Source organism: Daphnia carinata, chromosome 9, assembly GCF_022539665.2.
Source record: "Daphnia carinata strain CSIRO-1 chromosome 9, CSIRO_AGI_Dcar_HiC_V3, whole genome shotgun sequence".
Classification (NCBI taxonomy): domain Eukaryota; kingdom Metazoa; phylum Arthropoda; class Branchiopoda; order Diplostraca; family Daphniidae; genus Daphnia; species Daphnia carinata.
Genome location: NC_081339.1, coordinates 3,132,293 through 3,156,208, shown reverse-complemented (window position 1 = coordinate 3,156,208; position 23,916 = coordinate 3,132,293). Strand labels below are relative to the sequence as shown.

General features: G+C 41.2%; 5 protein-coding genes, 2 long non-coding RNA genes and 1 pseudogene across 7 annotated transcripts; 4 read left to right on the top strand and 4 right to left on the bottom strand.

Annotated features, from left to right (window-relative positions):
- Positions 1-725: 725 nt before the first annotated feature.
- On the bottom strand, positions 726-1,488 carry LOC130688220 (uncharacterized). The gene is made up of 3 exons (XR_009000372.2): positions 1,364-1,488; positions 995-1,207; positions 726-797 (listed from the first exon to the last, which is right to left on the bottom strand). It is a non-coding gene; the product is annotated as an uncharacterized LOC130688220 (long non-coding RNA).
- Positions 1,489-3,484: 1,996 nt separating this feature from the next.
- Positions 3,485-5,790, bottom strand: LOC130688188 (uncharacterized). Its single transcript, XM_057511143.2, has 2 exons — positions 5,701-5,790; positions 3,485-5,537 (listed from the first exon to the last, which is right to left on the bottom strand). The coding sequence occupies exons 1-2, from the start codon at positions 5,702-5,704 to the stop codon at positions 3,658-3,660; spliced, it is 1,884 nt and encodes a 627-aa protein (XP_057367126.2). The 5' UTR covers positions 5,705-5,790; the 3' UTR covers positions 3,485-3,657.
- LOC132088262 (uncharacterized) lies at positions 4,183-15,128 on the top strand. Its single transcript, XR_009421661.1, has 3 exons — positions 4,183-4,315; positions 11,924-11,965; positions 15,015-15,128. It is a non-coding gene; the product is annotated as an uncharacterized LOC132088262 (long non-coding RNA).
- Positions 6,607-8,596, top strand: LOC130688214 (tropomodulin-4-like). The gene is made up of 4 exons (XM_057511194.2): positions 6,607-6,756; positions 7,829-7,974; positions 8,053-8,205; positions 8,292-8,596. Exons 2-4 carry the CDS (start codon positions 7,852-7,854, stop codon positions 8,292-8,294), a joined length of 279 nt encoding a protein of 92 aa, XP_057367177.1. The 5' UTR covers positions 6,607-6,756; positions 7,829-7,851; the 3' UTR covers positions 8,295-8,596.
- On the top strand, positions 9,223-10,594 carry LOC130688517 (uncharacterized). Its single transcript, XM_057511498.2, has 4 exons — positions 9,223-9,285; positions 9,851-9,975; positions 10,038-10,263; positions 10,330-10,594. Exons 1-4 carry the CDS (start codon positions 9,223-9,225, stop codon positions 10,444-10,446), a joined length of 531 nt encoding a protein of 176 aa, XP_057367481.1. The 3' UTR covers positions 10,447-10,594.
- LOC130688200 (adhesive plaque matrix protein-like) lies at positions 10,973-12,771 on the bottom strand. The gene is made up of 2 exons (XM_057511163.2): positions 12,702-12,771; positions 10,973-12,554 (listed from the first exon to the last, which is right to left on the bottom strand). The coding sequence occupies exons 1-2, from the start codon at positions 12,703-12,705 to the stop codon at positions 11,143-11,145; spliced, it is 1,416 nt and encodes a 471-aa protein (XP_057367146.1). The 5' UTR covers positions 12,706-12,771; the 3' UTR covers positions 10,973-11,142.
- On the bottom strand, positions 14,714-16,739 carry LOC130688197 (uncharacterized; annotated as a pseudogene).
- Positions 16,740-22,315: 5,576 nt separating this feature from the next.
- Positions 22,316-23,629, top strand: LOC130688969 (small ribosomal subunit protein uS4). Its single transcript, XM_057511991.2, has 3 exons — positions 22,316-22,569; positions 22,809-22,995; positions 23,384-23,629. Exons 1-3 carry the CDS (start codon positions 22,347-22,349, stop codon positions 23,556-23,558), a joined length of 585 nt encoding a protein of 194 aa, XP_057367974.1. The 5' UTR covers positions 22,316-22,346; the 3' UTR covers positions 23,559-23,629.
- Positions 23,630-23,916: the final 287 nt, after the last annotated feature.

Below are 23,916 nucleotides of genomic sequence, written 5' to 3'. Positions count from 1 at the left end.
TACGTTGTTCAGAAAAATTTTAAAATGCAAGCTGATTAACGTAATTAGACATTTGCCATCATCACGCTAACAAAACACTTAATTCCGGCCAACTGATATCACGAAAAGCCTTTCAAATATCATGCTTATGATGTCACTTCACACTTTATGTGTGAACACGATTTTTATTTGTTTACGGTACAGCGTTGCGCTGGGCTGCGCCATATCAAGTTACACGACAAAGGGAGGAATGTCAAATTGCAACACAAACCACTAAACACATAAATTTGTATATGGTTTGCGGAATGACTCAAATTCCTTTACCATACTTTGGCCCACCGCGATAGACGATTTAAATGTAGGAAATTAAGTTGGAAATGTTTTACACTTTTGTCGCATAGCTCAATCCCAGTTGTGCTTCATTTGAATTATCAACGTGTATTTGCGATTTCTTTCTCTTTCTTCCGTTTGACTTTCCAATTAGCGAAAGAGTTACATACTAAAGCCGATAATATGTTTTGATTTCAATTACGATTTTCAGAGAGTTTCTACCCTCAAACGGAAAGAGCAATCTAATATCGTGCTCAACAAAAGACAAAGCTCGTACTGCTTTTTGGCTGATTTTGCAGTAAACTTTCGTGCGAAAAAAACAAACAAACAAAGTGAAGAATAGATAAGCGGTTTTGTGACCAACGAAGAATTTACAACGTCCGCAGATGTAGGACAAGGATAGCAAGTCTTCTCTCAGTTGCCTACGGTCCATTGTCAAGCTGACTTTTGATTTGGTATTCCAAGTCGCCACCGCCATTTCGAAGAAGCTGAAAAGATTTGCAATTAACCAGTAAAAAATGCCATTTTCTATTAGAATATTAGTATTCTACAATCGTATACTAGTGAGAATGTACAACACACAGAAAACCATTCTAATTCTAACCGCTTTTAAGGTGCATCTAATAACCCTTGTTGAAGTAAAACACGACGGGATCCTTAATAAATTCGAAATGAACAAAATCACCTTTGTAATGATGTCGTAGAGGCGATCAAAACGTGGATCTTTGCCGTAAGGAGGACCAACGGGTGACAGCAATGGATCAGATCGAGTCATAAGATAACGAGCTTCAGCTCCCCTCAAGTTTGGTGACGATGCCATCAAAATGAAACACGCCACCAGCAGCGTAACAAGTGTCTTCATTGAAATCGATTTCAACATGATTTAAATAGACCTATACTGCAATACACATAACAATTTACTCCATTACACACATCAAATTCAACATAAATACGTAAAAGACATTGATTACAGAACATTCAATCGATCAACAATAACTTTGCGCTACAAAGTTTTATGAATGAAGAACATAATATTAATTATTTTTCAACCTACCTGTAGAATACAGGCTGCAGAGGACTTCCGTGAACATTCGAAAGCAGAGCGGTTGGGTGTCTTTATATACAGGTCCCATCGCTCTTACGTCACGAGCTTCACTCCAAGCAATTTCATGCGCTGACGTCGTTATGCAGTTGTTTCGCTGCGCCGAAACACTTGACGCCGTCGGCCCGACAAGTTATAGTGCGCATCCAGAAAAATCAGGAAAAAAAGGAATACTAACAAGACATGACTTGCTATAGCTGGAGACGATGCTTTTTCTCTAAGTGAAAAATGGAAAGAAATAAAGTATATAGGAATACTTCAGCTTTAATGACATCATTATAGAGGCAATGTGAAATTGCGTGCAGTTAAGCAAAAGCGGAATAACAAACATTTTCAAATGATTTGTCCTCGAGCTAGACGAATATATAGTAACACACCAAATCCATTGTCGATTTACATTATTTGCATTAAACTCCACTATTCGAAATTTTTTTAAATCATTCGTTAGGCTATACATACGGATCCAGAGCATGCATCTCGCAGCCTATATCCAAAGGATGCCTGAAGCCTTAATGCATATTAATAATAGAACAAAGAATTTAGATTGCGATATAACAACTTGATTACCGTACGTCATGGAGGGAGGCATGCCACACAAGGCCAGCAGTCTGCGGCCATCTAAATCAAAGTCAGTGGCTGATAACAGGTCCTCATCGCGAGACAGCCAAGCTTTCTCCCTTTTACATTAAATTAGTTTGAATAGAAAATATAATGGCGTAAAACAAAGCTCGGCAACATGATGTGCGGGCTCTTCTGTTTGCCAACACTCGCGTGTGCGTGTGTATCTAGTATTCAACACACTTTCCAGCCGAAAAAAATGCACCTCAATCTAGTTTCACGTGCAACTGTAAAAGCCATACATCACAGTATAAGGTTAGCTGCATGATAAGAGTTGCTGAGTGCTGGTCACTCACGGCGATCAATGCTGAAAAGAACTCGCAACTTCAGCTCAAAGTAAATAGCAAACTCTCTGGCGCAATGTGCAGCCGTAAGAGCTTGTTTCATGTCCACCAAGGCCCATTTAAGAGAGAAGCTTTCATTGTTGAAACCAAGGACTAACCTTATTACTAGCCACAAAGCCATTGTTTTCTTTTTCAGGTTGAGGAAGTGGCATCAAAAGATCCTATACAAGACCTGGCACATGTAGGCCGTTTCGTGTGCAGTCTGCAGACACCTAAAACAGTATGAAATCAATAATGTTAAGGTCAAAAGTAAACGACCTATAGGTTAACTACCTGAATTTTCATGAATATTCACTAGAAAATGAAGCCTGTTGGGCTGCCGAAACAGATGTATGCAAATCGGCTTTCAGAAGTACAGAAGTTCGACGTATTCAAAGTGCCTATTTCATTTAAAGAGCAGATAATTCCAATAAAAAAAATACGAAAAAAAGATTTCAGCAGACTGTTGCTCATGTTTACACCTGTAATTTAACTATTTACGTGTCTAGAGCCTCTTCAACATTAGCTATACTTCACGAAACCATGACAGCTAGCTCCTAGCTCAATCGCCCGTGGCCGCCGTCGTTAACGACAAGTGTTCGACTTAAAGTAACAGTCGGATGTTGAGTACTTCCTGGGTCCACCGCTAATGAGACCATCTCGTTGAAGTATCGGGCGCGTCTAACTGGCAATTGAAATTGGCAAAGATAGTTAACATTGCGGATCAAAATTTACCTAGGGTTTGCTGTCCAATCAAATCCTAATTGTCATGCAAGCCTTACAATGTTTGCGACAGATGTACGATCGCCTAACATTTAAATGAAATTCAACAGTTATTGAATGCATAGTAACCGCAGCTAAAGATGATATCGTAGGCGATGCAATTCGAATGCCATCGTACTTTGACGTCAGAACTACATCGACGCAGTTCTTTCAAGCGATGTGCACTTCGTAGCAAACGTGTAGGCATCTCGTAATTATTTCACCTGAAAGCAAAGCGGCAAGAAAAACAGCGGAGCAAAACAAAATGAAATGAGTTTACCCACATCCAAAAAATTGAGTTGAGTAATGACTCCAATAGGTCACTGTTACTTACGTGGAATAACATTCAACAGATGTAATTGATAACGAATTTTCCTAATCGAATAAATACTTTATTGAGCATATTTCGTAACCGTATTCCATGGGAATGACTAGCGGAGGAATAATGTGGCATAGCGATTAACCAAAATTCAAAAACTATCGTACATATGTTTAACTTAGTAACGAACAAGTGAACATTTTTTTGGCATACCCACGAAGCAGCTAGTAGTATTTGGTAGCCTCAGTGTAGTAGGACGGTGCAGCATAAGTTGTGTAGTAGACTGGAGCCTCAGTGTAGTAACTGGGTGTGCCGTAGGTAGTAGTGTAATATTCTGGCGCTTTTGTCGTGTAGTATTTTGGAGCTTCAGTTTGGTAATACTTGGTTGCCTCAGTGTAGTAAGTTGGAGCAGCGTACGTTGTGGTGTAGTATTCAGCTTTTTTTGTGTAGTACTCCGGGGCTTTAGTTGTGTAGTATTCAGCAGCCTTTGTCGTGTAGTACTGTGGCGCCTCGGTGTAATAAGCCGGGGCAGCATAGGTGGTAGTGTAGTACTTCGGGGCCTCGGAATAGTAGCTTGGGGCAGCATACGTTGTGGTGTAGTATTCAGCAGCCTTTGTAGTGTAGTATTGTGGAGCCTCGGTCTGGTAATACTTTGGTGCAGCGGTGTAGTAAGCCGGGGCAGCGTACGTTGTGGTGTAGTATTCTGCCTTCTGTGTGTAATACTCCGGGGCTTTAGTCGTGTAGTATTCAGTAGCCTTTGTGGTGTAATATTGCGGAGCTTCTGTGTAGTAAACCGGAGCCGCATACGTGGTGGTGTAGTACATCGGTGGTTCCGTATAATAGCTTGGGGCAGCATACGTTGTTGTGTATTGTGGAGCCTCTGTCTGGTAGTAACTTGGGGCTGAGTAATACTTGGTAGCTTCGGTGTAGTAAACTGGAGCGGCGTATGTCGTGGTGTAGTACATAGGAGGCTCGGTATAGTAGCTTGGCGCAGCATATGTCGTGTACTCGGGAGCCTTTGTAGTGTAGTATTGCGGAGCCTCACTGTAATAGGCTGGAGCGGCAGTTGTGGTGTAGTATTCAGCAGCCTTCGTAGTGTAGTATTGAGGAGCCTCTGTGTAGTAAGACGGGGCAGCATAAGTTGTGTAGTAAGTAGGTTCCACGTAGTACGAGGGAGCAGCTGTTGTGTAATAACTTGGGGCAGCGTAGTATGTCGGCTCAGCGTAATAAGACGGGGCAGCTGCTGTGTAGTATGTTGGAGCCACGTAGTACTTGGGCGCCTCGGTCGTGGTGTAGTACGACACAGTTGTGTAACTCGGAGCAGAGTAGTATTTCGTGGACTCGGTGTAGTAAGCTGGAGAAGCGTACGTTGTGGTATAATACTCAGGAGCCTTTGAGGTATAGTAGGCGGGAGCTTCAGTATAGTAGCTTGGATTAGCGTAGGTTGTGTAATACACTGGCGCCTCTGTGTAATAGCTCGGTGTAGAGTAGTACTCGGGCGCCTTTGTAGTGTAGTATGTTGGAGCTGCATACGTCGTGGTGTAGTACTCCGGCGCCTTTGTAGTGTAGTATGTTGGAGCTGCATACGTCGTTGTGTAGTACTCCGGGGCCTTTGTCGTGTAGTAAGTAGGAGCAGCATACGTCGTGGTGTAGTACTCGGGGGCCTTTGTCGTGTAGTAAGTAGGAGCAGCATACGTCGTGGTGTAGTACTCGGGGGCCTTTGTCGTGTAGTAAGTAGGAGCAGCATACGTCGTGGTGTAGTACTCGGGGGCCTTTGTCGTGTAGTAAGTAGGAGCAGCATACGTCGTGGTGTAGTACTCGGGGGCCTTTGTCGTGTAGTAAGTAGGAGCAGCATACGTCGTGGTGTAGTACTCGGGCGCCTTTGTAGTGTAGTATGTTGGAGCTGCATACGTCGTGGTGTAGTACTCGGGCGCCTTTGTGGTGTAGTATGTTGGAGCTGCATACGTCGTGGTGTAGTACGGGGCAGCAGTGGTTGTTTGGTAAGAATAACTACCGTACCCAGATGAAGACGAACCCATCGGCACACCACCGGTTGATCCAGCTATCAGCAAAACAGCCAACAGCATCGCAATGCTGGTGCAGCCTAACGCCAAAACATAACAATTAGCTCTCGTGTCTAACCATAGCATTTCGTCAACTCGATAAATGACACAAAATGCTATGCCAACAACCCAACAGGTAAAAAAACAAACTAGAACAGACATGACATGACGTTAATCACACATAATATAAACTATATACTTTACCCATTTTGGCGCAGCTTGGATCAAACAGATACTTTGAAGCAAGACAATTGAAACTCTTTAACAACTGGGCTCTTGCTGGATCGAAGAGGCTTAGTCGACTGACTTTATCTGTGTAAGTTACCTCGTTTTTAAACGATTTCGTTTCACCCTGATGCAACTCTTTAGCCCGGCGGCTACACATGACGAAGGTATGATGTCACAATGATTCTTACCCTAACCCTTTCTACAGGTACGACGCCATTTGTGAAACTCGAACAAAAGGGAAATGCTGAGGTTGGTGGTTAGGGTACGCAAAAAGACCATTCCACCTGTTGTATCGCCCCGAGTGCTTTTTTAACGTTTAGCCCTATAAACACTTAATTAGTTTTTCATTTACATCTTTTTGTATCGTCGATTCCGAAAAACTGCAATTTTCTTTTAGGTACTAAGGGGAAGGGGGATTAAACAAATTCCATGATGGCCGCCTTTTTCTTTTTGTTTTTCTAAACGTTATCGCTGAAATCGAATGAAGTTATACTTGTCTCGCGTTCCAGCATGTCTCCAGTTGAATCCGTATGGAACAGTTAAAAGCCTATCATTCATTACTCATAGTTTGCCAACTGGCCGATAAATCTGAATTGCATAAAGGACTAACAAACCAATAATAAAAATGAGGTGCATGTAGGAAACAAGTCCAATACAGAATAGAACCTACATATGATAGCATTACTTTGCATTACAAAAAAAAAGTAAAAAAAAACAACATTAAACACTAATTTAATTCGATTTATATTATCAGGTGCGTTTCACGCATTTTCACCGCATTCTTCCAATACTGGAACGAAGCTTTGTCGAATTCCCGGGACAGCTCGACTTGGCGTTGTTGTCTGTTTCTTTTCGAAGAAGAATAGCACGCAGTACGTGACGGACCGCTGAGATAGGAAGTTGAAAACATTCTTCCCTCTGGATGCGTTAATTTATGCATTCAATTCCATGTGCGTGTGTTGATTGCCTTCATAGCCGCTTCATCTTATTGCTCATAACTGAAAAATCGTCAAGTGGACCAATAGATTCACGGTACTATATTATCAAAATTAATCATTTCCTCTTATTTTAATTCTCGGATGACGTTAAATAAGTATAGGCTCATACTCTTTCTTCATTCCGTTTCATTTAAAGCTTCCCGCGTTCCGGAAGTGTCTCCTATAGTGCCCCACCCAGTATAGTGAAATTATAAGTGCGCTTGTTTAACGATCGTGAATTATTCAGCGCAAAAAGACACATGGGCTTTTCAAGTGAACATGTATACGTACATTATACATTACTATTACATTTCGTCCAGCAATAAACACGATATAGCAGCGTCAGTTGATAAAAATTCATCTCCTTCCGCATTGCTGCCTTTTTTTTTTTTTATTTGTGACAACCCGCAAGTGGGGAGAGGGGAATGTTCATTTGCGCCAGAGAATCAGGAACGTAGCGCCAAGAAAGATCCCACTTAAAATAACCATTCCCACTTGACTATGCGACGTATGTGACAGAAAAAGCGTCGCACAAGTCCCCTAGTCCCTGAATAAAAAAAGAAAAAGCATTCACTTGTTAGTCGTCCAGCATTGGCCAACTGATCCAGCCCTTGGCTCTCTTTTAACACCCATTGTCATGTTTGTTTCGTTGGACTGGCCCAGCCAACTTGTTTATCTGGCGTCTTGCCTGAATTGTGTGGACATTCTTCCAAGTCCATTCGCAAGCGTCTGTTTTATCCAGCTGAAGGCATTGCTATGAGACTGTGTATTTTTTATTCTTAATTATCATGCAAAAAGATGAAAGATCATCCCATCTCTTCTAGTTGATGAGACGACCGTAAAGAGCATAGAGCCATTTGAACGCAATTCAAACAATGGCGTTGTATTGCAATGAATGAGGCGGATGGCAAATAAATTGATTGGGTATGAGCATCCAGCACGAATGTGAGCTGTAACCTTTGCGAAGGGGGATAAAAAGGAATGATGTGGAAGGACTTGGCCAGTTTCCCAAACAGCTTCGATTTTTAAGTTTACGCGCAAAGGCCAGTTTGATGATTGGCCAACTATTTTCGAATCCGCCCGCGACTCTGTGTGGCCACACGTGACTGTTTTGTCTCTTCTTATAGGGCCGTCTACCTGCAATCTAGCCATGACGTCTAAAACTGCCAACGAAAAAGCCCCGAGAGATGAAGACGACATCGATGTTGATGATCTTCTTAATCAACTGTCGGCCGAGGAGTTGGAAATGCTATCCAAAGAAGTAGACCCTGATGTGCGTGATAACGAAGGCTTTCCAAATGTACAGTCTTTTGTTATTTAATTTTTTTTATTTATTACGACATATTTATAGGACCAATTCATACCACCTGATCAGCGAAGCAATTATCACTGCGATCGGAAGGCCACTGGCAAAATGGACAAAAAGCATCTCAACGATCACATTAGCAAGATGGCACTGGAAGTACCCGATCAGCCTGAGAATGTGCCATTCACCACTAAAAAGGTAAGCATTTCTTTTAATGCTCTTTGTTTGATTGAATTTATCAATTAACCTAGACTGTTATATTTGAATGGATTGGTGTCGTGAAGTAAGACGCAAGTCTACACTTCAGACCATGGCATAAGAAAAGCCATTCGAAGGAGAAGATGACGTCCTTTGACGCGATCCAGCCGTTAATAAAACAAATGAAAGACATTCAACATTACAATTTCAGTTAGTTATCTAATTTAGTGCAATAATACAACCTTTTTTTCGATATATACAATGGTCAGCTATCATGTTTCCCATCCGCAATTACATTTCATCTTACGCACTGAAAAGAGAAATACTTTGCATAATTCAATTGAGCCATACTAGCTGCAATATAACTCATTATTACACGATTGATAAATTATTTGAATGCTTTTACATTGTTTGCAAAGGACGAAGTTAGATTTCCACTTAGGGGATGCAAATAAACTTGGGGCGCAGTCTCAAAAGGAGGACGTATCAACTAATCTTGATTTCATTTGCGATAAATACTACACTCAATGCAAACGTAATGTAACCTACGCCCGCTAGGAGGCAATGTAGCTAAAGCATCAGTTCTTTTCTGCCCAGCAGTCATTCGCATCAGTGCCAACATATCGTCTTCTGAGACGTATCATTTCAAACAGGTAATGTTAGACCTAAACACAGCTCATATCCGTGATAGATGTAAAACGTTTAAAGTAGCATTTGCAACTGAACTGTTGGGATTTCTTCTGCTGGGAAATAGAGGGGTTCAATGTTAATCGTGTAATTGGGCCAGCAAGGCGGTCCAAACGTACATAAGAGACGTTGACAAAGGGACATAGTTTTCTTATAATTAGTCACAAAGAACGCCGAAAGACACGAATAATTACTGTTTTTTTTGGGGAGCTGAAATGTCGTATACTAATGACGAGTTGTGTTAAAGAGAATTGATATCCAAAGACAGCCGCGTATATTTACAGTTTTATGCTTTGTTTCAGAAGTCATTCTCTACTGTGTCATTCCGCAATGTGTCTTAAATTGGCCCTTTTCTTCAGCGTCTTTGCTTTCATCAACGCTTGTTCCGAAACGGTGAGTCCAAACGCAGTACCGACGAATATGTTAATTAGGCAAAGATAAAAGTGATTCAGAGCTATCGAAATGTCGCCAACGTTTCTATTCTTCCTTTGATTTCTAAGAAATCTATATCCACTTTTTTTTGGGTCTTTAATTTGTCAAGGGTTGCTATTGTCTTTGCTATAGAGACCTCTTTTAAAACGTTCTTTTATGAGGAGATCTTATCAGCCCGAAATATTCCAAAAATAGAAAGGAAATTGTGCATGTTAATGTATGGTTCTTTTCTATTGCACTCGCATGGAACTTGACGGCTTTTCCCGATTCCCCTCACATTGTTTGCAAGTCTCCACGTGACGTTGTTCCTTATTTTCCCAGCCATTCGCTACAGAGATTCAAACAAACGCGGATCAAAAGAGCTGCAATGTCCGCAGCGCTCACGACGAGAGCATCGCGCAAAACACGTTGGAATCCGTCGTGCAGGAAGGACGACCTTGTTCGACGGACATTACACCGGCAAGACGCATTTGCACATTCAAAATAAAATGTTCATCTTTTAACTTTCAAATATCTTCGTTTTCAGCCACGGCAAGTTCCAGCAAATGTTCCCGCGAAAGGTTTGATTCTCGATCAGATTCACGATGTTCAACGAACTTGGCAAAACCTGCGTAATGATCGCTATTCAATTGTTTCGTCTATCCTCGTCAGGTGAGCGAAAGCCCGCAATACAATTTATGCACCTGTCCTAATCTTTAATTTAAACGGAAAAGGCTTTTCAGTGAGAACGATGGCGCTCAGAAATTCTTTTCCAAATTTGCTAACGTTCCCATCGAGTCTTTAAAGGGCGACAAAGAATATAATAAACAAGTTGCTGTCGTCGCCGATCGCCTAGACAACATCATCACAGCCATGGACGATAAAGTGCAACTCTTGGACAACATCGATTACATGAAATGCAGCCACATTGAACGCGGCATTCCTCGTGGACCTTGGAAAGTGAGTTAAAGTATACTTCAATTTGTCACTGGCAAAGGGGGATGTATCGTACGATTTGCTCATTAGGATTTCAGTCGCATCCTGTTCGATGTGCTCGGCTCTGCGGGAATGTCTTCGAAAGAGTTGAATTCATGGAAGAACGTTTTGACAGTTTTCATTAATGGAATTGCGCCCGTGAATTAAAACTCAACATTCGCAATGGTTTTAGAGAATCCACGACGACGATGATTATAAATGAGGCCAAAAGAGTGTAATAGAGAGCTTACCTTTCATGTTGATTTCTATGAATATCCATTACAACACTTCAGCTGATGCTTGTTCACGATCACGTTTTGATTCACACACAAACCAGTAATGGTTATGGACAAAGTCTAACGGCAATAAATTTATTTTGAGTTTAAGAAACATCTTTCACTCATCGATTCACTCGTTTGCGTTTTTGGCACACGTACAACACATCATTCTCAACGACGTAAGGAATGTCCTGACGATTCCCGTTAACACAAGTAAGCAAAATCTTTTTAACTGCTTTGATATTTCGAATCCACTTATTGATATTCACCAACTGGTTAACTTTTGGAAAACATTTTAAAATGTCTTTCCAAGATGCGTGACGTGGAACAACCAATAGTCGTGTTACGATCGAATCACAGGTAAACTTGTACGATTTGTTAAACAACAGCAGATGAAATAACAGATGAATGATACGTAACCACATAAATTCTGTATTCAACGCTTCATCTAGAACCCATATCCATAGTAAATGACTAGTAAAGACTAATAGGGAAAAGGGATACCAACTCTTTCAACGATGATATAAGGTGTAGAATAAAACTTTAAAATCTCATCATCGAGCTTGATTGCTCAACCCATTGTCAGCTAATAGTACTTTGGAGGCTGAGTGTAGTATGATGGGGTAGCATAGGTTGTTGTGTAGTAAAATGGAGCATCGGTGTAGTAACTGGGAGCGGCGTAAGTGGTAGTGTAGTACTCCGGCGCTTTTGTGGTGTAGTATTTTGGGGCTTCAGTCTGATAGTAGCTTGGAGCTGCGTAGTACTTCATTGCCTCGGTGTAGTAGCTGGGAGTGGCATAGGTTGTTGTGTAGTATGATGGAGCTTCACTGTAAGAACTTGGTGCAGCATGCGTTGTGGTGTAGTACTCGGGGGCCTTTGTAGAGTAGTACTTGGGCTCCTCTGCGTAATAAGATGGGGCTGCATACGTTGTGGTGTAGTATTCCGGTTTCTTGGTTGTGTAGTACTCGGGAGCTTTAGTGGTGTAGTAATCGGCAGCCTTTGTGTTGTAGTACTGAGGAGCTTCAGTGTAGTAAACTGGAGCAGCGTAGGTGGTGGTGTATTCAGGAGCCTTTGTAGTGTAATATTGTGGAGCCTCAGTCTGGTAGTAGCTTGGAGCTGAGTAATACTTGGGAGCTTCAGGATAGTATACAGGAGAAGAATAAGTGGTGGTGTAGTACTCGGCCTTCTTTGTGTAGTACTCCGGGGATTTAGTTGTGTAGTATTCAGCTGCCTTTGTGGTGTAGTATTGAGGGGCTTCAGTGTAGTAAACTGGAGCAGCATAAGTAGTGGTGTAGTACTTCGTGGGCTCAGTATAGTAGCTTGGCGAGGCATACATTGTTGTGTACTCGGCAGCCTTTGTAGTGTAGTATTGCGGAGCCTCAGTGTAGTATGCTGGAGCGGCGTAAGTGGTGGTGTAGTATTCTGCAGCCTTCGTAGTATAGTACTGAGGAGCCTCTGTGTAGTAAGAGGGGGCAGCGTAAGTTGTGGTGTAGTAAGTAGGTTCCACGTAGTACGAAGGAGCAGCCGTTGTGTAATAACTTGGGGCAGCGTAGTAAGACGAGGCAGCTGCGGTGTAGTAACTTGGAGCTACATAATATTTGGCTGCTTCTGTTGTCGTGTAGTAGGCAACTGTCGTGGTGGTGTAGCTGGGTGCAACATAATATGTATGGGCAGCTTCAGTATAGTAGCTCGGTGTAGTGTATGTCTTTGTGTAGTATGACGGGGCTATAGTGTAGTATTCCGGGGATTTGGTCGTGTAGTACTGAGGAGGCTCGGTATAGTAGCTGGGGGCAGCATATGTTGTTGTATAATACTCGGCCTTATTTGTTGTGTAGTACTCGGGAGCCTTGGTGGTGTAGTAACTGGGCGCAGCATAGGTCATGGTGTAGTAGGACGCCGGAGTGGTGTAGTATGGAGAAGACGAACCCACTGGTCCACCCACGGCCTGTCCAGCCATCAGAGAGACAACGGCCAACATCAACATCGCGCCGTAGTCAGCTGTAACAAGATAATAAATACACATAAATCTATTGCCCCAATTGAATACAGCGCAAATACACACAAATTTATTACAATTGATTGAAACCAAAATTAATCACAGCTTTAATTCCTACGACTATATAGTAAAATACAACATTAACTTACCCATAATCACAAAGCTCGAAAACACGATATGAGCTACAACCGATGAAAATTGAAGTACTGCTGTTGCTGTGTCCAAGTAGTTGACTACACTGAATCAACTTATGTTTGTCCTCTCATTTTATATGCGTCCAAACTCACCCTGTTTCGATTCGTTAGCCCTGTGGTTATGAAACGCGCACCTGACAGGTAGTGACGTAACAGCTAATATTCTTACCCCACCCTACGGTTTGGCGTTTTTGTTGCTATGACATGCGTTGAAGGGGCGTATTGTTCGTGAATTAAAACTATATGATTATTCTATGCGCAATACAATAAAAACGTAACGAATAATTTTTCATTAAAGCATTATGCACGAGAGAAGTGTATTTGCTAACGTTACCATTAAAACAAGTTGAACACTCATTTCTTAAACTTGTGTTGCATGTTGTGTTCTCACTGATTCACTCCTATTATTTGGCTAGTGACGAGGAAACCACAAAAGATATGATTTGTGTAACGACTAATGAATGATGTAGTCCTTACTTTTCCGCAGTCGATCATTATAAGGAAAACGTCCTGTATTTATCCTCAGACATAAATCATTTGAAAAATTCACGTTTAATCCATGCAGATCCATATTCAAAACTCATGTAATGCAGCAGAAAAACGAGAAGCGGAAGTGAGTCACATGTAGAGCTCAATCTTAAACGCATAACCCAAAAGGTAAATTAACGTTCAAAAAATCCTTTGTGGAATATTCATGGTGACAACTGAATGGATTGTAATTACGAACAAACATTGGCAACTAGACTTGATAAGTTCTGGGAATGTGGCATAAGGTCATTGTTTTTCAAAGCGAAAATTTAGAAAGCGTGAATATTGAAGTATTATGGCCCACTAGATGCAATGAGCTGCATACAGGACTACTTATACGTGTATACGAATGCCAAAAATAAATAATGACAAACCTAGATTGGCTCCAACTTACTTTCCCTTCACAACTGGAATAACACCCAGCCAATGCATGAACGCATTAGTGCCAATGTTGGCCGCAAGGTGATATGGAGGATTCTTGCATGTCATTAACGGTGCGTGATGCCACACCCTAATTCGTGAGTACTACATAATAATTGAAAATTTGAAACATTTAATCAAATTTTTTGTTTTATAATTACCTTGGATGTTATTTATCACTATTTTCTTAATACAGTTCATTTATTATATTGTGCAATAGTTTCATAGAATTTAAATGAGAGTTAGTTTGAGACGGAAAATGCCCGCTTGTGTCAGCAACCAGGTTTGAGGTTCTAATTCACTGTATATAATAGTTGCGTGCACATCCAACAGTAGCGGCACTTGAAATGACTGGGTATGGTACCCTCCCAATGATGTTGGAATTGCTAGTAACTAAGAGTCTGTTAGAAATTACAACTCGAAACGTCAAGCGTTGGTATGGGATTGGCCCACCATTCCAATGCAAAACGGAATAGAGATGTAAGAACTTTCAGCTGATGTCAAATGATGGATCGAAAGTATAGCTGTACTATACGATTCCTTCCATCATGACAGGTCTGGAGGTTACTAGCATGTCAGTCAAGTGCTTAGCGCAAACATTTTTGCTATTTTCCCATCAATTAAAATCAAAACGGATAAACCGGAATTTCTACCTTTGCCGAACATTTAAGCATTTCCTTAACATAGATATCTCAGGGCGAAATTAGGAAATAGCCAATAGCTGTGTCAATGCTAACTGAAAAAAAAATTTACATTTCATTTTGCGATTCAATCAAATACCGAAAGATAAATGGCTTTTAACTACAATTTAACAATGCATATGGACTAACGCAATGAACAATTGCGACTTTGTGCTAAGCGACTGCAGAAATAAATTCATTGCAATCTTATGAATAACCATGATATATTTCCCACAAATTTCGTAATGCATAAGTGCGTTCAGAAATTACGATGTTGCACAAACACTAAGTGAAATCGTCTGCACCCGCTTTATGTAATAAGGAATTAAAACAAATAGATTGTGTAACGACATAATAGCTGTATTCAATGTTTCATTTATAAACCACATGCGTATGGTACGCCTAGTTAACGATAAATACAATGCAGGGAAATACTCATTTTGGAACGAGGACAGCAAATAAAACAAGATCTAATTATTTTTAACTACTGAGCTTGACGGACAACGTAATTTATATGATTAATAATACTTTGGTCGCTCAGTGTAATAGCTTGGTGCAGCATACGGTGTGGTGTAGTACTCGGGGGTCTTTGTAGTATAGTATTGGGGAGCCTCAGTATAGTAAGCTGGAGCTGCGTAAGTTTGTGTAGTATTCTGCTTTCTTTGTGTAGTACTCCGGGGCCTTTGTGGTGTAGTATTGCGGAGCCTCTGTGTAATAAACCGGGGCAGCGTAGGTAGTGGTGTAGTACTTCGGGGCCTCAGAATAGTAGCTCGGAGCAGCATATGTTGTAGTGTAGTATTCAGCAGCCTTTGTAGTGTAGTATTGCGGAGCCTCAGTCTGGTAGTACTTGGGGGCTGCAGTGTAGTAAGCAGGGGCAGCGTATGTAGTGGTGTAGTATTCAGCCTTCTGTGTGTAGTACTCCGGGGCTTTAGTCGTGTAGTATTCAGTAGCCTTTGTGGTATAATATTGTGGAGCTTCTGTGTAGTAAACCGGAGCAGCATACGTTGTGGTGTAGTACATCGGTGGTTCCGTATAATAGCTTGGGACAGCATACGTTGTTGTGTATTGTGGAGCCTCAGTCTTGTAGTAGCTTGGGGCTGAGTAATACTTAGTAGCTTCGGTGTAGTAAACTGGACCGGCGTAGGTTGTAGTGTAGTACATGGGAGGCTCGGTATAGTAGCTTGGAGCGGCATATGTTGTGTACTCGGGAGCCTTTGTAGTATAGTACTGCGGAGCCTCAGTGTAATAGGCTGGAGCTGCGTAAGTGGTGGTATAGTATTCATCAGCCTTCGTAGTGTAGTATTGAGGAGCCTCTGTGTAGTAAGACGGAGCAGCATAAGTTGTGGTGTAGTAGCTAGGTTCCACGTAGTAAGAAGGAGCAGCTGTTGTGTAATAACTTGGTGCAGCGTAGTATGTCGGCTCAGCGTAGTAAGATGGGGCAGCTGTGGTGTAGTATGTTGGAGCCACGTAGTACTTGGGCGCCTCTGTCGTGGTGTAGTACGACACAGTTGTGTAGCTCGGAGGAGAATAATATTTCGTGGCCTCAGTGTAGTAAGACGGAGAAGCGTACGTTGTGGTGTAATACTCAGGGGCCTTTGTTGTATAGTAGGCGGGAGCTTCGGTGTAGTAGCTTGGAGTGGCGTAGGTTGTTGTGTAATACACTGGCGCCTCTGTGTAATAGCTCGGTGCAGAGTAGTATCTCGGGGCCTCTGTAGAGTAACTCGGAGCTGCATATGTGGTCGTGTAGTACTCGGGCGCCTTTGTGGTGTAGTATGTTGGAGCTGCATACGTCGTCGTGTAGTACTCGGGAGCTTTAGTGGTGTAGTAAGAGGAGCAGCGTAAGTTGTGGTGTAGTACTCGGGCGCCTTTGTAGTGTAATAAGTGGGTGCTGCATACGTCGTGGTGTAGTACTCGGGTTGCTTAGTGGTGTAGTAGTTAGAAGCAGCATATGTTGTGGTATAGTATTCTGGAGCCTTGGTGGTGTAGTAACTGGGCGCAGCATAGGTCGCGGTGTAATAAGACGCCGGAGTGGTGTAGTACACAGAAGAAGGTGAACCCATTGGTCCACCCACGGCCTGTCCAGCCATGAGAGAGACAACGGCCAACAGCAGCATCGCGCCGTAGTTAGCTGAAACAAAAATAATATATATACACATAAATCTCTTACCCCAATTGAATATAGCGCAAATACACACAAGTTAGAACATTACAATTGATGGAAACCAAAACTAATCATAGGTTTAATCCTTACAGCTATATAGAAAATACAACATTGAATTACCCATAATTACAAAGCTGGAAAACACGATGAGAAGTACAAACGACGGAAATCGTAGTATTGCTGTTGCTGTGTCCAAGTAGTTGACTACACTGAATCAACTTATGTTTGTCCTCTCATTTTATATGCGTCCAAACTCACCCTGTTTTGATTCATTAGCCCTGGGGTTACGACACGCGCACCTGAAAGGTAGTGACGTAACAGCCAATATTCTTACCCCACCTTACGGTTTGGCGTTTTTGTTGCTACGACACACGCGTTGAAGGGGCGTATTGTTCGTGAAATAACAACGTATGCTTATTCTATACGGAATACATTAAAATCGTCAACATTAATTTCTCTTTAATGCATTAGACACAAAAGATGTAAATTTTTTGTTCCAACAGAATCATCTTTAAAACAAGTTGAACGCTTATTTCGTTAAACCCGTGTTGTTAGATGTGTTCTATCACTGATTTCCTATGATTTGGCTGACGACGAGGAAACCACAAATGGATGTGATTTGTGTAAAGACTAATGAATAATATAATCTTTTCTTTTCCGTAGTCGGTCATAATAAGAATAACGTCTTATATTCATCCTCAGACATAAATTATTTGAAAGATTCACGTTTAATCGATCCAGATGCAGATTGAGAAACTTGTAGTGCAGGAGAAAAACGAAAGAAAAGCGGAAGTATATCACATATAGAACCCAATCTTATACATTTATATTATAGTGTCAACGTTGGCCGCCAGGTGATATGGAGGATTCTTGCATACCATTAACGGTGCGTGATGCCACGCCCTAATTCGTGAGTACTACATAATAATTGAAAATTTTAAACAGTTGCTTAAGTTTTTTGTTTTATAATTACTTCAGATTTATTGATCAATATTTTCTTGATACAGCTCATTTATTACATTGTGCAATAGTTTCACAGAATTTAAATGAAAGTTAGTTTGAGACGGAAAATGCCCGCTTGTGTTATCAACCTGGTTTGGGGTCGTAATTCACTGTATATAATAGTTGCGTGAGCACCTTCACGTAGCGGCACTTGAACAATGACTGGGTATGGCACCCTCCCACTATGGGATTATGGAATACTAGTAACCAAGAGTCTGTAAGCAATTACCAACTCGAAACGTCAAGCGTTGGTTTGGGATTGGCCCCCCCATTCCAATGCAAAACGGAATAGAGATGTAAGAGCTATCAGCTGATGTCACGATGGGGATCATATAGTACAGCAATATGATCCGGGCCAACATCGTGACAGGTCTGGAGGATACTAGCATGTCAATCAAGTGCTTAGCGCAACCTTTTTTGGCTATTTTCCCTAAAACTAAAATCAAATCAAAACTGACAAACCGAAACTGATATCTCTGCCGAATATTAAGCATATTTATTTAAACGATGAAAAAACATTTCGCCATACCCTGCTATTCAATCATAAAACGGGAACGATAAATCGATTTTAACCACGACAACTGAACAATGCCAATGCCCTAACGCAATAACCAATGCGCCTTCGTGCTACACAATTGAATACGTGAATTCACGGTAAATTTACAAATACGCATGATATAGATCTTACTAATACGTCCTAATGCAGAATTGTGTTTAGAAATTATAACGTTGCACGAACCCAAATTTGAATCACTTCATCCGCTTTATGTGATAAAGCATAAAGACAAGTGGATTCGGTAACGACATTATGGCTGTATTCAACATTTCATCTAGAAACAAAGTGCGTATGAAACGACCATTTAAAGATAAATACAAAGCAGGGTAATAACTCATTTTGGAACGATGACAGCAAATAATAAAAGAATATCTAATTATCCTTAACTATTGAGCTTGACGGACAACGCAATTTTCACGATTAATAATACTTTGGTAGCTCAATGTAATAGCTGGGAGTGGCGTATGTTGTGTAATAAGCTGGAGCCTCGGTGTAGTAACTGGGAACGGTGTAAGTGGTAGTGTAGTAACTCTGGCGCTTTGGTGGTGTAGTATTTGGGGGCTTCAGTCTGGTAGCAGTTTGGAGCTGAGTAGTACTTCACTGCTTCGGTGTAGTGGCGATGAATAACTATCATAGTTAGAAGACGGTGAACGCATTGGCACAGCTATGCTCAACCCAGCCATAAGTGTAACGGTAAGTAGAAGGGTAATGCCATAAATAACTGTAGCAATGGAAGAAAGACATAATTTATTGCTGATATGCCACCAGAACGTTGAAACATTGCAAACAATGCATAAAATTAAGTTTTAAAATTGCATTCCAATATCTCATTTAGGGAAATCAATCACAGAACCATTGCAGTACATCAACATCAATGTCTATTTTAATTAAACGTTATACTTTACGCATTGTTGCACGGCGAACTGAAGCTGCTGATGGTAATGCTACGTCAAAGATTAACACTGGACTGATTGTAGTTGGCTCTGTTGTACCATTTTATACGATTGGATGTCACCCTGATGTTGCTCGCCATCCCCAGCGGGTGTACCTTTCTATCATGACGTAACAATCAATATTATTACCCTTTCCTTTTTTCTGCGCCCCCACACAGCGTGAAGTTGAATATCAGACAAGGAAATTTCTATATACTCGTGAATTCTGAATGAAAATGAATGAAAGCACTTCTTGGAAATACAATTTTAAAGGAGAGGTAACGTAAACCTGAAGGTCAATGGCCTTTGGAAAATTTCAGCATAAGTGGAGGAAGTGCCAATTTCATCCTAATTAATCTATCCATAAGCAGTGACCTCGACTACACCAATGTCCTTGGGCAATTCAATTTAAAAAAAAGAAACCAAAAAAATTTTGCTTTTCCGATCAGTAGTTCACTCACTTGCACGGTGCACACTAGTGTAGATAGATCTCTCCGGGTGTTTTGTGTAGTATTTCACGCCTTTTCAATCACGCTCACACCACGAAAGCCTCATATAAGCACTGGGTTTTGCCTTCGCACGGGTGTATAGTCTAGTTAGCATAAGATAGATTAGAATATATACATTAGAAAAACGATGATTAAGGCACAATCATCGTCACACGGTTTAACTTTTGCACTACACTGCTTCCATGCAATGGACATTTTCCCACCTTTGCCTTTTGCAACTTGCACCACTAACAATCAAACTTCTCAGCACAATATGCAAAGACACTACTAACATTAACAACCCAACAACTTTCCTGACCTGTTCATCATTAATGATAATATTTATTTCAGGACCTATCTGTCAAAAATTGTTTGTCATTCGTGTATACTTGATATGTGTTAGTGTTAAGCAGACAGGTGTTGTTATTTGATTAATCAAAAGCAATTCCTTGTTCTTTTTTTTTATTTCGTTCTCGATGAATTAGGAGGGCAATCTCTGGGCGTCACCATGGACCGCGGGACACCGAAGATCGGCGACACCAAAAACAGGTATCATTGATAAGTTATAGTGTACTAACTGTGTTTTTTTTTGTCTTTTATGTATCTAGATTGGCCGGCCAAAGGACCGAAAAGGCCCAACGTGGATCGTCGTGGGAGCTACAAGATCGCCGTGGGATCGTCGAGATCGTCGCCAGTAAGGTATCAGTGATAAGTTAAAGTGTACTAATTGTATTTTTTTGTATTTTATGTATCTAGGTTGGCCGGCCAAAGGACCGAAAAGGCCCAACGGGGATCGTCGGGGGAGCTACAAGATCGCCGTGGGAGCTACAAGATCGCCGTGGGAGCTACAAGATCGCCGTGGGAGCTACAAGATCGCCGCCTCGAGAACCCGAGATTCACGCCCATTCGGATTAAGAAGAAATGAAGATGGTACGGTTTAGTATGGCCGAATCGGCATTTTTTTTACTTTTCCCATATTTTATGATCTGTGTTATACCAATCTGTTCCTTATTCCTTTTTCCCTACTTTAGTTTCCCTTTAATCATACTCGCTTACTGGTATTTCACTATGCATTGAAATTGCACTTTTGCACTTCCTTTTCGATCCCTGGTCGTTAGTTGTAGCTGTAATGGATTGGGTTTGCTTTAGTCCCTGCCTCAATCAATCCCACCCTTTTTTTCTTATTTGGTGTAGGTATACGAACAATTTTACTAACTTTTCAAATAGTTTACAAAATGAAAAAGAAATAGGCAGATTTCAATTTGTGTTTTGTCGGTGAAAAGCCAATAAAATGCAAATAATTTGCAAAAAAAGAAAGAATTGTAAACAAAAAATAAACATAGATCTGGGGAAGGGAGAAATCCAGTAATAAATAGCTGGTGGGCAACGACGGCCCACAACGTGTTGAGAGGAAATGATAGAGCGAGCAAAAAACGGGCCACCATATGAAAAGAAAAAACAATGATGGTGGAAAAAACGGCAAAATGAACAAGTCACCATCCGAAAAAAATTAGTCATGCCATTTGAAGAAAATAAAAGGTAGTGTCTTAATGATTAGATGCATAAATACCAATTGAGTATACACTTACACACACAAATGGAACATCCAAGAAACGTAAATCCAATATACAATTCAGGTACACAAAAGACACGTTCGTATTCACCTAAATTTCACAAATTAACGCCAGGATACTTTTAATGACCTACACATGTCAAACCACGAGACTACATTAAATGGGGGGCTAACAGACGAATTTTAGTCGCTTGTTTTGAATTAGAAATACGCATGCGGGAAGCCATAGTAGAAGGCCAAAGCTCGAGCAGTCAGATTGTAGCATGGTAAGATTGCAGCGCCACTTAGCGTACGATCAGATTGCAGTGCCACCTAGCATATGGTCAGATTGCAGCGCACCTCACGCCAGACGATGAGGCTAGGAATTGGCCCTGGGCCGATCGGGGCATTTCTTGGCAATCGGATCAGGCGGTTCTGGGTGTAAAATTTTTCGCCTTGAACCCAATGGGGTTTCAGTCGAGGTTCAAAAGCGGAATTCAGAGCGAGGTCGATATGTTTTTTTTTCTATTAGTTAGGTTGGTTAATATTTCCCTGTGATTTCTCGTGTCTCAGTTAATCGGGTAAAGCCCAATCTCCGTTTGTCCAAGATTTATTTTTTTCTCGGGGTGGGAGGATTACCTTGATTACAGATTATAGCTGTAAATTTTTCTGAAGAGTTATTATTATTTACATAATATTTTGAGTTAACCATAATTAATTTAGTTGTTATTTAAATTATAATTGTAAACTGTAATCGCAAACTTGAAAATTGCAATGTTGCATCAAATCGCGCCTCGGAAGACAAGGCTTCGACATTGTTATAAGAACTAAGTACCCCATATTTCTTTCTTAGTTCCTGCTCCGGTTTGAGAGGTTGGTGTTAGCATTGTTTTCTGGTAAGAAATTTTAATGAAGTTTGTTTCTACGCCCTTTATTATTGAAAAAAACAAACAGCTAAAACGAAACTATATAGAGAAATTCGTGTAATAAAACTATTACAATGAAAGCAAATAAGTAACTTTAAATTGGAAAGATGGTTTAGATTTCACGAGATATTCTTTTGCCGTTTCACGATGACTCCGTTCCATTTGTGACTACTCTTGACTAAATAGGGACTGTCGGTGGAATGAGTCTACAAAAATTGCCAGTTTTAATCCCAGGAATCTTGTTGTAGATTGACCTGATTCGTGACTAGGCGATAATGAAATTTTTAACTCTCAGTGTAACTGATTCACGAGTACTAAATCTTCATTTTTTATCTGTGCAGGCTGAAGAGTCAAAATGGTGAACCATCGTGCCCCGTTGGTACAGAGGAAGGTATGTGTCGCTCCTCGACGCCCGTTCGAGAAGGCCCGTTTGGACCAGGAATTGAAGTTGATTGGTGAATATGGTCTTCGCAACAAGCGAGAGGTCTGGAGGGTCAAGTACACCCTGGCCAAGATCCGTAAGGCTGCCCGAGAGCTGCTAACTCTCGATGAGAAAGATGGCAAACGTCTGTTTGAAGGTAAAGACATTGTGAAACATATTTAAAAGCATGCTGATTAGAGCATGGTAGTCATCGTAGGCTTTTGGTTGAATAGAACTAATTTGCATGATGCATATTATCTGACACTTCTTGGCTGAGACCTGATGCCAAACTTACATGAGTAAATAACTGAAAAAAATTAGTTCAATGATGAACCCTATTCTGTGTTCATTGAATACATGGAACAACGTTAATCTTACAATTCTTTTGACATTCAGGTAACGCCCTTCTGCGCCGCTTGGTACGCATCGGCGTTTTGGATGAGAGCCGCATGAAGCTCGATTACGTGCTCAGCTTGAAGGTGGAGGACTTTTTGGAGCGCCGCCTGCAGACCCAAGTTTTCAAACTCGGTCTAGCTAAATCGATCCACCACGCTCGCGTTCTCATTCGCCAGCGACACATTCGGTATTCAACAACTCCCGTTCAGATAGCGTTATGAAACAAGTGGCCTAAAACGTCAGCGGATAGAGATGATGCATTTGACGTGACCATATGATCTATTGGATGTCTTATGGGCCACTGGTTTGTTGCTAGCAACAATCCACGCCTAGTGTTGCTGGCTGTCGCTGAGCTACTGTGCGTTGCGTGAAGTTGAAATATTCACAGGCTATCTCACGCTAACACGATTTTCTTTAAATGGCCACTGGAGTTGTTGCTAGCAGCACTCCACGCCTGATGTCTATTTCTGGGTAGACACTAACGTCTTGGTGGGCAAACTTCAATGAATTTTTTTTCTTCTACCTCATTAGTATGCATAAATTTCAAGCAACTAATTATTTTATCTGATTTTCAGTGTTCGTAAGCAATTGGTGAATATTCCTAGCTTCGTTGTTCGGTTGGATTCTCAGAAACACATCGATTTTGCACTTCGTTCACCGTTTGGTGGCGGCCGCGCTGGTCGTGTCAAGAGGAAGAATTTGAAGAAAGGCACGGATGGTGGTGACGGAGGTGAAGAGGATGACGAGTAACTTATTCGCCCTCTATGAATTCGAGCCTCGATATTGTGTCTGGTCTCAGTAATACAATTTCGTGCACGAAACTGCTATTTGCTGTTCTTTTTTTCTTATTGTTCGTATAGTAGAATAATTAGCTATTTTCCTGCTACAAGAATCCGTACAAATAGGCTTATCTTCTATGCTGAGCGTTGTCCGGTTGCAATTGTTAGCTATCGGATTGTTGACGGTAACTAGACAACGGGATTCGGTCAAATGTTCTCGACAGGAAACGTACGATTTAACCGTGCGTAACCAACTGTAGCGAATAAAATAGCGTGGTTGACATCCTTATTCGAATCAGGCGACCTCGCCCAGCAGAATTAGTGAGTTT

Excerpts from the sequence above, each read along its gene's own strand:
- LOC130688969 (XM_057511991.2), top strand. The coding sequence starts at position 22,347 with ATGGTGAACCATCGTGCCCCGTTGGTACAGAGGAAGGTATGTGTCGCT. Across the intron at positions 22,570-22,808 it reads TGGCAAACGTCTGTTTGAAG|GTAACGCCCTTCTGCGCCGC; the intron begins GTAAAGACATTG and ends TTTGACATTCAG. Across the intron at positions 22,996-23,383 it reads ATTCGCCAGCGACACATTCG|TGTTCGTAAGCAATTGGTGA; the intron begins GTATTCAACAAC and ends TCTGATTTTCAG.
- LOC130688214 (XM_057511194.2), top strand. The coding sequence starts at position 7,852 with ATGACGTCTAAAACTGCCAACGAAAAAGCCCCGAGAGATGAAGACGAC. Across the intron at positions 7,975-8,052 it reads CCAAAGAAGTAGACCCTGAT|GACCAATTCATACCACCTGA; the intron begins GTGCGTGATAAC and ends ACATATTTATAG.
- LOC130688517 (XM_057511498.2), top strand. The coding sequence starts at position 9,223 with ATGTGTCTTAAATTGGCCCTTTTCTTCAGCGTCTTTGCTTTCATCAAC. Across the intron at positions 9,976-10,037 it reads GTTTCGTCTATCCTCGTCAG|GCTTTTCAGTGAGAACGATG; the intron begins GTGAGCGAAAGC and ends TAAACGGAAAAG. Across the intron at positions 10,264-10,329 it reads TTCCTCGTGGACCTTGGAAA|GATTTCAGTCGCATCCTGTT; the intron begins GTGAGTTAAAGT and ends TTTGCTCATTAG.